The 14,996-nt window shown below is 46.6% G+C and overlaps 2 protein-coding genes across 2 annotated transcripts; one reads left to right on the forward strand and one right to left on the reverse strand.

Moving 5' to 3' along the window:
• Positions 1-226: 226 nt before the first annotated feature.
• LOC133151860 (zinc finger protein 260-like) lies at positions 227-4,465 on the reverse strand. The gene is made up of 3 exons (XM_061275248.1): positions 4,142-4,465; positions 2,906-3,018; positions 227-2,762 (listed from the first exon to the last, which is right to left on the reverse strand). Exon 3 carries the CDS (start codon positions 2,662-2,664, stop codon positions 643-645), a length of 2,022 nt encoding a protein of 673 aa, XP_061131232.1. The 5' UTR covers positions 2,665-2,762; positions 2,906-3,018; positions 4,142-4,465; the 3' UTR covers positions 227-642.
• LOC133151174 (uncharacterized) lies at positions 3,714-6,730 on the forward strand. Its single transcript, XM_061273970.1, has 3 exons — positions 3,714-3,747; positions 4,461-5,369; positions 6,053-6,730. The coding sequence occupies exons 1-3, from the start codon at positions 3,714-3,716 to the stop codon at positions 6,529-6,531; spliced, it is 1,422 nt and encodes a 473-aa protein (XP_061129954.1). The 3' UTR covers positions 6,532-6,730.
• Positions 6,731-14,996: the final 8,266 nt, after the last annotated feature.

The raw sequence follows: 14,996 nt of genomic DNA on the forward strand, positions 1-14,996 counted from the left end.
CCCTCCACTTGTTCATCCAAACATGTTAAATTGACCAATTGCTAATTTGCGCTGTTGTCACGAGCCTGAGCTACGGGAGCCCACAGGTGTTAAAAAATATAAAAACCCCAGATGCATGTGAGAATAAATCCGCGGGCCGCGTTAACACAAAGATTTTATTTCAGGCAGGGGGGCCACAAAACATTGTCCTGAGGGCCGCAATTGGCCCGCAGGCCGCAAGTTTGAGACCCCTGCTCTAGACTTTCTTGCTACATTTCACACAATAATAATAATAATAAGTAGATAATCAGATACCTCTCGTGCAAACACTCTAACAAACGTTAAGTAGATGTGAGATAACTTGCATGAAGTCTACTTAAACAAACATTGAGTAAATATGGGATAACTAAACACTGTCTCGGACAAAACAATTAACAGAGAGAGGACTTCTCTTGAACTAACAAGAAACAAAGAACAAAGATGTTCTGTTTCTAACTTGTTAGGGCCTCTCAAAGATAAGACAAGGAAAGGGAGTATAAGGACTCCCCAATGCTAGCCGGCACATATGTTGACTTGAGCGAAGATATGTGACCTTCGGTTCCAGGCCGACCAGCGCTTCAGCAAAATTAATTATTCTAACAGACTGTTTGGCCGAACTGAGCATTAAAAAGGTTTCTCGCCAGTGTGGATTCTTGCATGCTTTTTTAAGTGATGCTTACGACTGAATTTTTGGCCACAAACTGAGCATGAAAAAGGTTTCTCGCCAATGTGGATTCTTGCGTGCTTTTTTAAATTTCCCCTCTCAGAGAATTTTTGGCCACAAACTGAGCACGAAAAAGGTTTCTCGCCAGTGTGGGTTAATGTGTGTGAATTTACATGTCCCCTCCGAGAGAACTTTTGGCCACAAACTGAGCATGAAAAAGGTTTCTCGCCAGTGTGGATTCTTGTGTGCATATTTAAACTTCCCCTCCGAGAGAACTTTTGGCCACAAACTGAGCATGAAAAAGGTTTCTCGCCAGTGTGGATTCTTGTGTGCATATTTAAATGTACCCTCTGAGAGAACATTTGGCCACAAACTGAGCATGAAAAAGGTTTCTCGCCAGTGTGGATTCTTGTGTGCATATTTAAATTTCCCCTCTGAGAGAACATTTGGCCACAAACTGAGCATGAAAAAGGTTTCTCGCCAGTGTGGATTCTTGTGTGCACATTTAAACCTGCCCGCTGAGAGAACGTTTGGCCACAAACTGAGCATGAAAAAGGTTTCTCGCCAGTGTGGATTCTTGTGTGCTTTTTTAAATTTCCCCTCTCAGAGAATTTTTGGCCACAAACTGAGCACGAAAAAGGTTTCTCGCCAGTGTGGGTTAATGTGTGTGAATTTACATGTCCCCTCCGAGAGAACTTTTGGCCACAAACTGAGCATGAAAAAGGTTTCTCGCCAGTGTGGATTCTTGTGTGCATATTTAAACTTCCCCTCCGAGAGAACTTTTGGCCACAAACTGAGCATGAAAAAGGTTTCTCGCCAGTGTGGATTCTTGTGTGCATATTTAAATGTACCCTCTGAGAGAACATTTGGCCACAAACTGAGCATGAAAAAGGTTTCTCGCCAGTGTGGATTCTTGTGTGCATATTTAAATTTCCCCTCTGAGAGAACATTTGGCCACAAACTGAGCATGAAAAAGGTTTCTCGCCAGTGTGGATTCTTGTGTGCACATTTAAACCTGCCCGCTGAGAGAACGTTTGGCCACAAACTGAGCATGAAAAAGGTTTCTCGCCAGTGTGGATTCTTGTGTGCATATTTAAATGTACCCTCTGAGAGAACATTTGGCCACAAACTGAGCATGAAAAAGGTTTCTCGCCAGTGTGGATTCTTGTGTGCACATTTAAACCTGCCCGCTGAGAGAACGTTTGGCCACAAACTGAGCATGAAAAAGGTTTCTCGCCAGTGTGGGTTAATGTGTGTGAATTTAAATGTCCCCTCCGAGAGAACTTTTGGCCACAAACTGAGCATGAAAAAGGTTTCTCGCCAGTGTGGATTCTTGTGTGCATATTTAAATTTCCCCTCTGAGAGAACATTTGGCCACAAACTGAGCATGAAAAAGGTTTCTCGCCAGTGTGGATTCTTGTGAGCACATTTAAACCTGCCCGCTGAGAGAACGTTTGGCCACAAACTGAGCATGAAAAAGGTTTCTCGCCAGTGTGGGTTCTTGTGTGCCTATTTAAATGTCCCCTCTGAGAGAACTTTTTGCCACAATCTGAACAGGAAAAGTTTTTCTTTCTTGTGTGCATTCTCATGTGTTGTTTCAAACTACTGGTATGAGCAAAACAAATTCCACAGTGAGAACATTGCCTGTGTTTGTTTTGAGAGTCATCATCATCATCATCAGCAGGAACATGTGACAACCCGTCATCACTATCTGATGGTGGAGCTGCTCGTGATGCCCCACAGTGGTCTCCATCACCTTCTCTGGTCATATGTGGATTTGAGCTGCAGCTTGGAGGCTCCGCCCCTTTGCTCACCTCACGTTGAGCCTCATCTAAACACTTCACAAGTACACCAGTCAATGGCATCTCGCAGGTATCTTCCTCCTCCTTTTTGATGTCGCAGGAGTCCTCTCCGTCCTCTTTCTGACAAGGCCGCTCCGGCTCTTCCTCCTCTTTTTTAGTGCAAAAAAACTTCTGCTCCATTTGTTCATTGAAGTGGTGGACCTCCTTGCCCACATCTTCCTCTTTAATGCGTGTGCGGTCCGGCTCCTCCTGCTTAGGACGAATAGCTTCACTGATATCTGCAAAACAAGACAAACACATATAAACAATGAAAGTTACAGTTGAAGAGAAACTGGCAAAAAAACGATACAGGGGCTTTTTCAATCGGCATATCACACATGATTCCGATAGAGTTCATAATAGAGACTAGACGTGTCCTGACCTGCTCTGCGCAACACAACATAAGGCTGCAGCCAAAGATGTTCCAGTCGTCGACGACAGCGGTCCTTTTCTTTCACGTACTTTGCTGCTGTGGTCCTTGCAGACACTTTCCCACTGCAATCACAAAACTGCTTCAATGACGTTTGGCTAACAAAAGTGTCTTCTGGGCAGCGGCAAGCGAGCTATTTGTTGAAGTAATTGAAAAAATAGGTTATCCCGTATTTACGCAACAGTGTCTGGGGAGTCATAAACTCGAATAGACCCAAGTTCTACAAGCTAAAAACCTTTCAATGCTAACAAGCTTTACGACATTAATAATTTGTAATAGTGATCAAATAACTCTTAATAAAATAACCAAATACATATCAATTTTGAGACTCTTATACATTACATAAATACATTAAGTCCCCTATTTTGAGTCAGTTTCACTACATATTATAAGCCCTCCATTTTAAGTCCCTTAAAAAAAGGGTAGCCCTCCATTTTGAATCAATTCTAACGCCATACCATGCCATACGCCAAATCTAATGTTTCTCTAAAATATGACTGCAGTCGTCAAAAGTGAAAAGACGTTTAAATTAAAAATGACATCGACCAGTTCGTGTGCCAAAGATTTTTCGACCTACAAATGACGTTGTAAATTCCGTAAACAAGCTTTATATGACAGTAGGGGTGTAAATCGCGGGTTTTGTCACGATACGATATAATATCGAAATAAAGAACTTCGATACGCTTCCAGGTGCCAAGAGATGGCGCAGTTTGCGTCAGTGGCCTCGAAATCTTTCAGTATTTGAGAATACTGCGGAAAAATGGCAGAAATCCAACAGCCCTTTTACAATGCACGTGCAAGAGCCCCTCCCTCACGGTTTACAGTTTTGATTAATATGACATTAATATAACATTCTAAGAGTAAAAAGAGTTTACGGACATATGATGGCGCCGCGGATGGCAGCCACGGTGAGTCGCTCTCTGTTTATTTGTCTTATTTTGTGTGTTTTCTGTGTCCTCTGCTGTCCATCCCGGATCACTTTTACCAGAGAAGCTCTGTTAAACATCGGACAGACTTCTTCTGGTACTTTCTCTCCTGTTCTCTCCGATTCAGACTGTTTGTCGGAGATTCTAGCCGGAGCGGCGGTGCTGTACAAGCTAGCGTACAAGCTAGCGCGACGACGGCGGCGCGGTAAGCGAGCCGGCGCACTCGTAAGGCTGAGGCAGAAAGGGTTCCGTTCTGCCCTACCGTCAATTCATCTGGCGAATGTCCGCTCCCTGGCGAACAAGATGGACGAACTGCTGCTCCTCACTTCAAGGAACACGGACTTCAGCAGATCCGCCGCGCTGTGCTTTGTGGAAACGTGGCTTAGCGAACGAACCCCCCACCACGCCGTGGAGCTAGCCGGGTTCAAGCTAATGCGAGCAGATCGCAGCGCGGAGCTCTCCGGAAAATCAAAGGGAGGTGGTGTCTGTTTCTACATTAATGAACGTTGGTGTACTGATGTCACGTTGTTGAAAGAGTTTTGCAGCCCTCTCCTAGAAACACTTTTCGGCGGCTCGGGCAGCTTTAGGACTATCGGACCACTGTCTAGTTCATCTGATCCCGGCCTACAGGCAGAAACTAAAAACTTCTAAGCCTGTGGTGAGGACTGTGAGGAAGTGGACAGTGGAGTCAAGGCAGGACCTCCAAGCCTGCTTTGTCTGCACCGATTGGGGAGCTTTCGAAGCTGCAACTTCAGACTTGCATGAACTCACTGACACTGTCACATCATACATCAGTTTTTGTGAGGATCTGTGTGTGCAGACTAAGACCTTCTGCACGTACAACAACGACAAACCTTGGTTTACACCGAACCTCAGGAGGCTGCGCAAAGTCAAGGAGGAGGCCTACAGGAGCGGCGACCGCGAGCTGTTCAGGCAGACCAGAAACACGCTGAACCGAGAGGTCAGAAAAGCCAGGAGGTGTTACGGGGAGAACCTGAAGAGACACCTCTCTGCCAATCCTGATCCCTCAACGGTGTGGAAAGGTCTGCAGAGCATCACGGGCTACAAGAAACGAACCACCCGTCCTGTAGAGAGCCCAAGACTTGCTAACCAGCTAAACAAGTTCTACTGCAGGTTTGATCGGTCCTCCCACACAACGGGACCTCCTGCAACACAATCTACATACTCACCTCTCCCCACAACTGCTCCGTCCACACCTCTATCATCGTTGTCACCCACTCACTCTCTTGCAGAGGCCGCGCCCGCACTCCAGGTCCGCGAGGAGGAAGTGCGCCAGATGTTCCGGAGACAAAAGACCAGGAAGGCACCGGGCCCAGACGGCGTGTCACCTTCCTGCTTGAAAGTCTGCGCTGAGCAGCTGGCGCCCACCTTTGCACGGATCTTCAACCGTTCTCTGGAGCTGTGTGAGGTGCCCTCGTGCTTCAAGAGCTCCACCATCGTTCCAGTAGCCAAGAAGCCCGCCATCACAGGTCTGAATGACTATAGACCCGTCGCACTGACATCTGTGGTCATGAAATCGTTCGAGAGGTTAGTGCTGAACCACCTGAAGGAGGTCACGGGCCCCCTGCTTGACCCCCTCCAGTTTGCCTACCGGGCAAACAGGTCAGTGGATGATGCGGTCAACATGGGACTGCACTACATCCTGCACCACCTGGACACCCCAGGAACGTACGCCAGGATCCTGTTCGTGGACTTCAGCTCGGCGTTCAACACCATCGCCCCTGACATCCTCCAACAGAAGCTCATCCAGCTTGCGGTGCCTGCCTCCACCTGTCAGTGGATCACCAGCTTCCTGACCAACAGGAGACAACATGTGAGGCTGGGGGGCATCACATCTGACACCCGGACCACCAACACTGGAGCCCCTCAGGGTTGCGTCCTCTCCCCACTGCTCTTCTCCCTCTACACCAATGATTTCTCCTCAGGTGACTCCCCTGTGAAGCTCCTGAAGTATGCAGACGACACCACTCTCATCGGACTGATCCAGGACGGTGATGAGACTGAGATGAGGTGGAGCGGCTGGTCCACTGGTGCAGTCAAAACCATCTGGAGCTGAACCCGCTCAAGACCGTGGAGATGACAGTGGATTTCAGGCGAGACCCTTCACCACTTTTACCCCTAACTATCCGCAGTAATACTATTCTTTCCACAGACACCTTCAAGTTCCTGGGAACCACAATCTCTCGGGACCTGAAATGGACCGGCCACATAGACTCTGTCCGGAAGAAGGCCCAGCAGAGGCTGTACTTCCTGAGACAGCTCAAGAAGTTCAACCTGCCGCGAGAGCTTCTGAAGACCTTCTACACTGCCATCATCCAGTCTGTCCTCTGCACCTCCATCACTGTCTGGTTTGGATCGGCCTCCAAACAAGACAAGCACAGACTACAACGGACAATCAGAACTGCAGAAAAGATCATTGGAATCAACCTCCCATCTATCCAAGACTTGTACCTGTCCAGGACCAGGAATCGGGCAAGGAACATCTCTACAGACCCTTCTCACCCGGGTTGCAGTCTGTTTGAACTACTCCCCTCCGGACGGCGTTATAGAGCTCGGTACGCCAAAACCAGCAGACACAGAGACAGCTTCTTCCCCCAGGCTGTTGCTCTGATGAACTCACACCACTCATAGAGTCTCAGAGACATTACTGTGCAATAACATCCTGCTCCTCACACCTTTTTGAATTTGTCTACACTGTTTTTGCCATTATTCACATGTCCTGAATGTTGTTAGTCACCTAAATGTTGAACAGAGGGTGTGTTTCTACCGAAGTCAAATTCCTTGTTTGGCACGCTCAAACATGGCGAATAAAAAACTCTTGAATCTTGAATCTTTACTTGCGCCACTCTCTGGAGTCACGGAGCCACTACTGATCGCCCACTCCCATGAGCCTCAGCTAAGTGTCATGGCAGGCTCTCGTCAAACCATCACCTCTCTAAAAATTGGTAAAAGCCGAATAAGGTCCGATTGAAAACATTAGTATTGTTGAAATGTATTTGTCGGACTCCTTTATCCATAAATTTAATCCATAACCATGACAAATTACACAATTTTAAAGCGCCTTACGCGGACCGTCACTAATATAAGTAGGAGCGAACCAGAAGTACCCATGAGCCCCTGCTGCCCAAGATGTCAGTTATCATCTACCCCGTTACGTCAAAAGTCAACCCACAGAGCGCTCAACAAACTCCACTCCAACCCCACGCTACTGTCAAAGTGCGCTGCTTTGTCACTTTCAACCGCCATTTAAATCCCAAACCTCAATAACAACGTATATTCGGAATGAACTCTTCTTAACCGTGCAGCCGTTAAAATAGCATTAGCAAAAAGGAAGTACCCACAAGCCCCAGCGCTGTGTCATGGCAACTCCCGCAAACACTAACACTCTCAAAGTTACCCAAATAAACGGCTAAGAATCTATTAAACTTCGATTCAATGCCTTGGTACTTCCCAAATGTGTCGATCGGCTTCATTTATTCGTGAATTTAATCCATAACTTTCAAAGTTTCGCATATATGGAATGGAATCCACTTACCCGTATTGTAGCTAATCTGAGCATTAGCCAACCGGAAGTACCCATAAGCCCCCGCGGCGCGTCATAGGTTGCCTGTAAACAATAACGTTACTAAAATCGCCCCACAAAATGATGATACTCGAATAAAAATCGATTTAATAGTTTAATCGTGCTAACCCGGTCATTTTTGTCCGTCAACTTCTCCCCAACAATAATCGCGCTGTATATTGATTGAAACGAGATAGGCATTAACGTAAAGTAGCTAAACAACGGCAGCAATCCGGAAGTACGTAAGATTCCGCCCAGTGTCATGGCAACCATCTGTCAACAATCGCATTTATCTTAATATCCACCCCCACAAAGTGATCAGAATCCCACAAAGTGTCCATAAACACCTTAGTAATCTTTATTAGTGTTTTCCCTATTTATTTATCTCCACATTTAAAGGATAATATTCACAAAATAGTAATTCTGTCTAAAAAAAGCCTTGTTTGTGCGACCGCTGTCAAATGTGTCAATGGCGCCCCCTTGTGCAGTCCCGTCATTATTGTTTTGACCAAAAAAAACTTTTTGATTAAATTCAGGCTTAGAACAAGGTTAAGCTCTGGTTTTGGAATTTGGTTCAATTTAGGATTTAGTTTTGGAATTGGTTAAGTTTAGGATTTGGATAAGGGTTACGAGTTAGTTTAGGAGTTTGGTTAAGTGTCAGGATTTTGATGAGGTTAAATTTAGAAACTTGATTTTGGTTAAGCTTAGAATCTAGAATTGGTTAAGTTTAGGATTTTAAATTTAGGCTTAGAACAAGGCTAAGATCTGGTCTTGGAATTTGGTTCAATTTAGGATTTAGTTTTGGAATTGGTTAAGTTTAGGATTTGGATAAGGGTTACGAGTTAGTTTAGGAGTTTGGTTAAGTGTCAGGATTTTGATGAGGTTAAATTTAGAAACTTGATTTTGGTTAAGCTTAGAATTAGTTAAGTTTAGGATTTTGTTTGCGATTTGGTTAAGGGTTAGGACTTGACCCAGGGCAAGGAATCGATTTCAGAATTTGATTCAGTTCCAAGACTAGAATCTGGTTGAATTTAGGACTTGAAGTTTGTGTTACAGTGTCCCGTGATTGGACCGCTGTTGTCTCCACTAGTAGCCGTTGTGGTGGATCTTCTCTCCCCCTTGGCGCTTCAGAAGAATTAGGGCCAGGTTCTCGGTATCTTCTTCTTCTTTCTTCAAAGAGCTCCCGCAGCACATTTACCGTTGGCCCTTGGCACGTCGTCGAGTTTTCCTCCTGAGTAGGTGAATGCACTCCTTCACCTGCCGTTGTGATGGATCTTCTCTCCCTTTGGTGCTTCAGAAGAATTAGGACCAGGTTCTTGCTATCTTATTCTTCTTTCTTCACAGAGCTCCAGCAGCCCACTTACCGTTGTTTGCACTTCCCGCGTCGTCGAGTTTTCTTCCTGAGTGGGTGAACATCTTCCTTCACCTACTGGTAAGTTTTGTGGGTTTCTTTCAGTTCCTCCGTGGGTTGGGCTTCTCCTCGTTCCAATGAGTGGTGGCTGAGCTGTTTCTTCTACCTCTCCTTCGTCTATGTCTTCTTAACTCACCGTTGGCGTCTCTCCCATCTCCTCTTAGGCCGCAATGGAAAAGGCGCTGCCAATCCGTGCTCTTGATTCCTCCTCCGAAGTGAGGGAACTTATCCTTCTACTCGGGGCCTGCTCCTAGTGGTCCTCTAGAGTCTCTGTTCAGGTAGATTCCAGGCATTCCACTGCCTTATGTAGAGATTGAAGATGGCCCTCCCCAGGTTGGAAAAGTTGCCTCTCTGCGCCATTTTCATTCTAGCCAATAGCGAGAAAGTGAGAATTAGAGAAATATAAAAGAGAGACCACGGAAAGGCAATGGGAAATGAGACCATTTCTACCAAAAGCCCGACACGTGGTCCTCTCCCTCTCCGACCCTTGACAGAAGGGGAGGAGGGACGGGAGGGAGAAGCTATTTAACAAGAAAGTAAGAGAGAGAAAAAAAAGAGAGAAAAAAAATGTTTTAAAGAAAAGGAGAGTCCACGGATAGGTAATGGGAAATGGGACTGCATCTCGACCAAAACCCCAGGTTTTCTGACCCGACACGTGGAGAGGGTGAAAAGTTGTTAATCAGGAAAATGGAAAATTAGAACAGTATGCGACCCGATAATTTGGCTTAAGGTCCTTATACTGGGATGTCCGAAGGGCACTGACTGGTTAGGTATTTTGAGTTTGTCTCGTTACACCTTCCCCTTAGGGTCCGCCGACCCCGTCGGTTAGATAGAAGGCAACGGATGGCACGGGCCTACGCATGTCTCCGCAGTAAACCCCGCCGTACCAGGTCACATAAAATCTGGATTGGGTACGAAGGACGGCGAAGTGAGACTGCACTTCAAACCGAACCTCCCCCGAGTAGCTGAGGCGCTACCCAGGTCTTCGGCCAGCAAGATGGGAAAACAAGTGAAAAGTGAGATAAAGTGAGAGAACACCCTAACCTAAAATTTCAACCTTGGATTACATTATGCCTATTCACTTTGCATTATTCTCGACTTAATATTTTGTTTTTATATTCAATTAACTGTTATCCTTAGAGATTAAGGTTAGGGTTAGGGCTAGGGTCAGGGCTAGGGGTTAGGTTTAGGGTTAGGTTTAGGTCTAGGGTTAGGTTCAGGGTTAAGTTTAGGGTTAGGGTTAGGTTTAGGGTTAGGTTTAGGTCTAGGATTAGGTTCAGGGTTAAGTTTAGGCTTAGGTTTAGGGTTAGGTTTAGGGTTAGGGGCCAGGGGTTAGGGTGAATGGTTAGGGTCAGGGGTCAGGGTTAAGCATTTTAAATTAGCCTCGCCAATCCTCCCCACCGGGTCCGCCACCCCCGCCGACCAGGCCAAAAAACGAAAGGCACAGACCCACGCCCATTCCCCGCAGCAAACCCCGCCGCACCAGGTCACCCCAAATCTGGATTGTTTTTCCTTTCTCTTTCGTTCAGACCCATGTCCATTCCCTGCAGTAAACCTCGCCGTACCAGGTCATACCAAATCTGGATTGTTTTTCTTTCTCCTTTTCGGTAGGAGGATGGCGCAGTGAGAACGCACCTCCGCCAGAATCTCCCACGGGCAGTCGAGGCGCCCTCCAGGTCCCTAGACACCTCTCTGCCAATCCTGATCCCTCAACGGTGTGGAAAGGTCTGCAGAGCATCACGGGCTACAAGAAACGAACCACCCGTCCTGTAGAGAGCCCAAGACTTGCTAACCAGCTAAACAAGTTCTACTGCAGGTTTGATCGGTCCTCCCACACAACGGGACCTCCTGCAACACAATCTACATACTCACCTCTCCCCACAACTGCTCCGTCCACACCTCTATCATCGTTGTCACCCACTCACTCTCTTGCAGAGGCCGCGCCCGCACTCCAGGTCCGCGAGGAGGAAGTGCGCCAGATGTTCCGGAGACAAAAGACCAGGAAGGCACCGGGCCCAGATGGCGTGTCACCTTCCTGCTTGAAAGTCTGCGCTGAGCAGCTGGCGCCCACCTTTGCACGGATCTTCAACCGTTCTCTGGAGCTGTGTGAGGTGCCCTCGTGCTTCAAGAGCTCCACCATCGTTCCAGTAGCCAAGAAGCCCGCCATCACAGGTCTGAATGACTATAGACCCGTCGCACTGACATCTGTGGTCATGAAATCGTTCGAGAGGTTAGTGCTGAACCACCTGAAGGAGGTCACGGGCCCCCTGCTTGACCCCCTCCAGTTTGCCTACCGGGCAAACAGGTCAGTGGATGATGCGGTCAACATGGGACTGCACTACATCCTGCACCACCTGGACACCCCAGGAACGTACGCCAGGATCCTGTTCGTGGACTTCAGCTCGGCGTTCAACACCATCGCCCCTGACATCCTCCAACAGAAGCTCATCCAGCTTGCGGTGCCTGCCTCCACCTGTCAGTGGATCACCAGCTTCCTGACCAACAGGAGACAACATGTGAGGCTGGGGGGCATCACATCTGACACCCGGACCACCAACACTGGAGCCCCTCAGGGTTGCGTCCTCTCCCCACTGCTCTTCTCCCTCTACACCAATGATTTCTCCTCAGGTGACTCCCCTGTGAAGCTCCTGAAGTATGCAGACGACACCACTCTCATCGGACTGATCCAGGACGGTGATGAGACTGAGATGAGGTGGAGCGGCTGGTCCACTGGTGCAGTCAAAACCATCTGGAGCTGAACCCGCTCAAGACCGTGGAGATGACAGTGGATTTCAGGCGAGACCCTTCACCACTTTTACCCCTAACTATCCGCAGTAATACTATTCTTTCCACAGACACCTTCAAGTTCCTGGGAACCACAATCTCTCGGGACCTGAAATGGACCGGCCACATAGACTCTGTCCGGAAGAAGGCCCAGCAGAGGCTGTACTTCCTGAGACAGCTCAAGAAGTTCAACCTGCCGCGAGAGGTTCTGAAGACCTTCTACACTGCCATCATCCAGTCTGTCCTCTGCACCTCCATCACTGTCTGGTTTGGATCGGCCTCCAAACAAGACAAGCACAGACTACAACGGACAATCAGAACTGCAGAAAAGATCATTGGAATCAACCTCCCATCTATCCAAGACTTGTACCTGTCCAGGACCAGGAATCGGGCAAGGAACATCTCTACAGACCCTTCTCACCCGGGTTGCAGTCTGTTTGAACTACTCCCCTCCGGACGGCGTTATAGAGCTCGGTACGCCAAAACCAGCAGACACAGAGACAGCTTCTTCCCCCAGGCTGTTGCTCTGATGAACTCACACCACTCATAGAGTCTCAGAGACATTACTGTGCAATAACATCCTGCTCCTCACACCTTTTTGAATTTGTCTACACTGTTTTTGCCATTATTCACATGTCCTGAATGTTGTTAGTCACCTAAATGTTGAACAGAGGGTGTGTTTCTACCGAAGTCAAATTCCTTGTTTGGCACGCTCAAACATGGCGAATAAAAAACTCTTGAATCTTGAATCTTTACTTGCGCCACTCTCTGGAGTCACGGAGCCACTACTGATCGCCCACTCCCATGAGCCTCAGCTAAGTGTCATGGCAGGCTCTCGTCAAACCATCACCTCTCTAAAAATTGGTAAAAGCCGAATAAGGTCCGATTGAAAACATTAGTATTGTTGAAATGTATTTGTCGGACTCCTTTATCCATAAATTTAATCCATAACCATGACAAATTACACAATTTTAAAGCGCCTTACGCGGACCGTCACTAATATAAGTAGGAGCGAACCAGAAGTACCCATGAGCCCCTGCTGCCCAAGATGTCAGTTATCATCTACCCCGTTACGTCAAAAGTCAACCCACAGAGCGCTCAACAAACTCCACTCCAACCCCACGCTACTGTCAAAGTGCGCTGCTTTGTCACTTTCAACCGCCATTTAAATCCCAAACCTCAATAACAACGTATATTCGGAATGAACTCTTCTTAACCGTGCAGCCGTTAAAATAGCATTAGCAAAAAGGAAGTACCCACAAGCCCCAGCGCTGTGTCATGGCAACTCCCGCAAACACTAACACTCTCAAAGTTACCCAAATAAACGGCTAAGAATCTATTAAACTTCGATTCAATGCCCTGGTACTTCCCAAATGTGTCGATCGGCTTCATTTATTCGTGAATTTAATTCATAACTTTCAAAGTTTCGCATATATGGAATGGAATCCACTTACCCGTATTGTAGCTAATCTGAGCATTAGCCAACCGGAAGTACCCATAAGCCCCCGCGGCGCGTCATAGGTTGCCTGTAAACAATAACGTTACTAAAATCGCCCCACAAAATGATGATACTCGAATAAAAATCGATTTAATAGTTTAATCGTGCTAACCCGGTCATTTTTGTCCGTCAACTTCTCCCCAACAATAATCGCGCTGTATATTGATTGAAACGAGATAGGCATTAACGTAAAGTAGCTAAACAACGGCAGCAATCCGGAAGTACGTAAGATTCCGCCCAGTGTCATGGCAACCATCTGTCAACAATCGCATTTATCTTAATATCCACCCCCACAAAGTGATCAGAATCCCACAAAGTGTCCATAAACACCTTAGTAATCTTTATTAGTGTTTTCCCTATTTATTTATCTCCACATTTAAAGGATAATATTCACAAAATAGTAATTCTGTCTAAAAAAAGCCTTGTTTGTGCGACCGCTGTCAAATGTGTCAATGGCGCCCCCTTGTGCAGTCCCGTCATTATTGTTTTGACCAAAAAAAACTTTTTGATTAAATTCAGGCTTAGAACAAGGTTAAGCTCTGGTTTTGGAATTTGGTTCAATTTAGGATTTAGTTTTGGAATTGGTTAAGTTTAGGATTTGGATAAGGGTTACGAGTTAGTTTAGGAGTTTGGTTAAGTGTCAGGATTTTGATGAGGTTAAATTTAGAAACTTGATTTTGGTTAAGCTTAGAATCTAGAATTGGTTAAGTTTAGGATTTTAAATTTAGGCTTAGAACAAGGCTAAGATCTGGTCTTGGAATTTGGTTCAATTTAGGATTTAGTTTTGGAATTGGTTAAGTTTAGGATTTGGATAAGGGTTACGAGTTAGTTTAGGAGTTTGGTTAAGTGTCAGGATTTTGATGAGGTTAAATTTAGAAACTTGATTTTGGTTAAGCTTAGAATTAGTTAAGTTTAGGATTTTGTTTGCGATTTGGTTAAGGGTTAGGACTTGACCCAGGGCAAGGAATCGATTTCAGAATTTGATTCAGTTCCAAGACTAGAATCTGGTTGAATTTAGGACTTGAAGTTTGTGTTACAGTGTCCCGTGATTGGACCGCTGTTGTCTCCACTAGTAGCCGTTGTGGTGGATCTTCTCTCCCCCTTGGCGCTTCAGAAGAATTAGGGCCAGGTTCTCGGTATCTTCTTCTTCTTTCTTCAAAGAGCTCCCGCAGCACATTTACCGTTGGCCCTTGGCACGTCGTCGAGTTTTCCTCCTGAGTAGGTGAATGCACTCCTTCACCTGCCGTTGTGATGGATCTTCTCTCCCTTTGGTGCTTCAGAAGAATTAGGACCAGGTTCTTGCTATCTTATTCTTCTTTCTTCACAGAGCTCCAGCAGCCCACTTACCGTTGTTTGCACTTCCCGCGTCGTCGAGTTTTCTTCCTGAGTGGGTGAACATCTTCCTTCACCTACTGGTAAGTTTTGTGGGTTTCTTTCAGTTCCTCCGTGGGTTGGGCTTCTCCTCGTTCCAATGAGTGGTGGCTGAGCTGTTTCTTCTACCTCTCCTTCGTCTATGTCTTCTTAACTCACCGTTGGCGTCTCTCCCATCTCCTCTTAGGCCGCAATGGAAAAGGCGCTGCCAATCCGTGCTCTTGATTCCTCCTCCGAAGTGAGGGAACTTATCCTTCTACTCGGGGCCTGCTCCTAGTGGTCCTCTAGAGTCTCTGTTCAGGTAGATTCCAGGCATTCCACTGCCTTATGTAGAGATTGAAGATGGCCCTCCCCAGGTTGGAAAAGTTGCCTCTCTGCGCCATTTTCATTCTAGCCAATAGCGAGAAAGTGAGAATTAGAGAAATATAAAAGAGAGACCACGGAAAGGCAATGGGAAATGAGACCATTTC

Source organism: Syngnathus typhle, linkage group LG3, assembly GCF_033458585.1.
Source record: "Syngnathus typhle isolate RoL2023-S1 ecotype Sweden linkage group LG3, RoL_Styp_1.0, whole genome shotgun sequence".
Classification (NCBI taxonomy): Eukaryota; Metazoa; Chordata; class Actinopteri; order Syngnathiformes; family Syngnathidae; genus Syngnathus; species Syngnathus typhle.

Coding starts and splice junctions, on each gene's coding strand:
- LOC133151174 (XM_061273970.1), top strand. CDS start 3,714: ATGGCAGAAATCCAACAGCCCTTTTACAATGCAC. Junction 3,748..4,460: donor ACAGCCCTTTTACAATGCAC/GTGCAAGAGCCC, acceptor CGGCTCGGGCAG/CTTTAGGACTATCGGACCAC. Junction 5,370..6,052: donor CAAGAAGCCCGCCATCACAG/GTCTGAATGACT, acceptor TTCTTTCCACAG/ACACCTTCAAGTTCCTGGGA.
- LOC133151860 (XM_061275248.1), bottom strand. CDS start 2,664: ATGGAGCAGAAGTTTTTTTGCACTAAAAAAGAGGAGGAAGAGCCGGAG.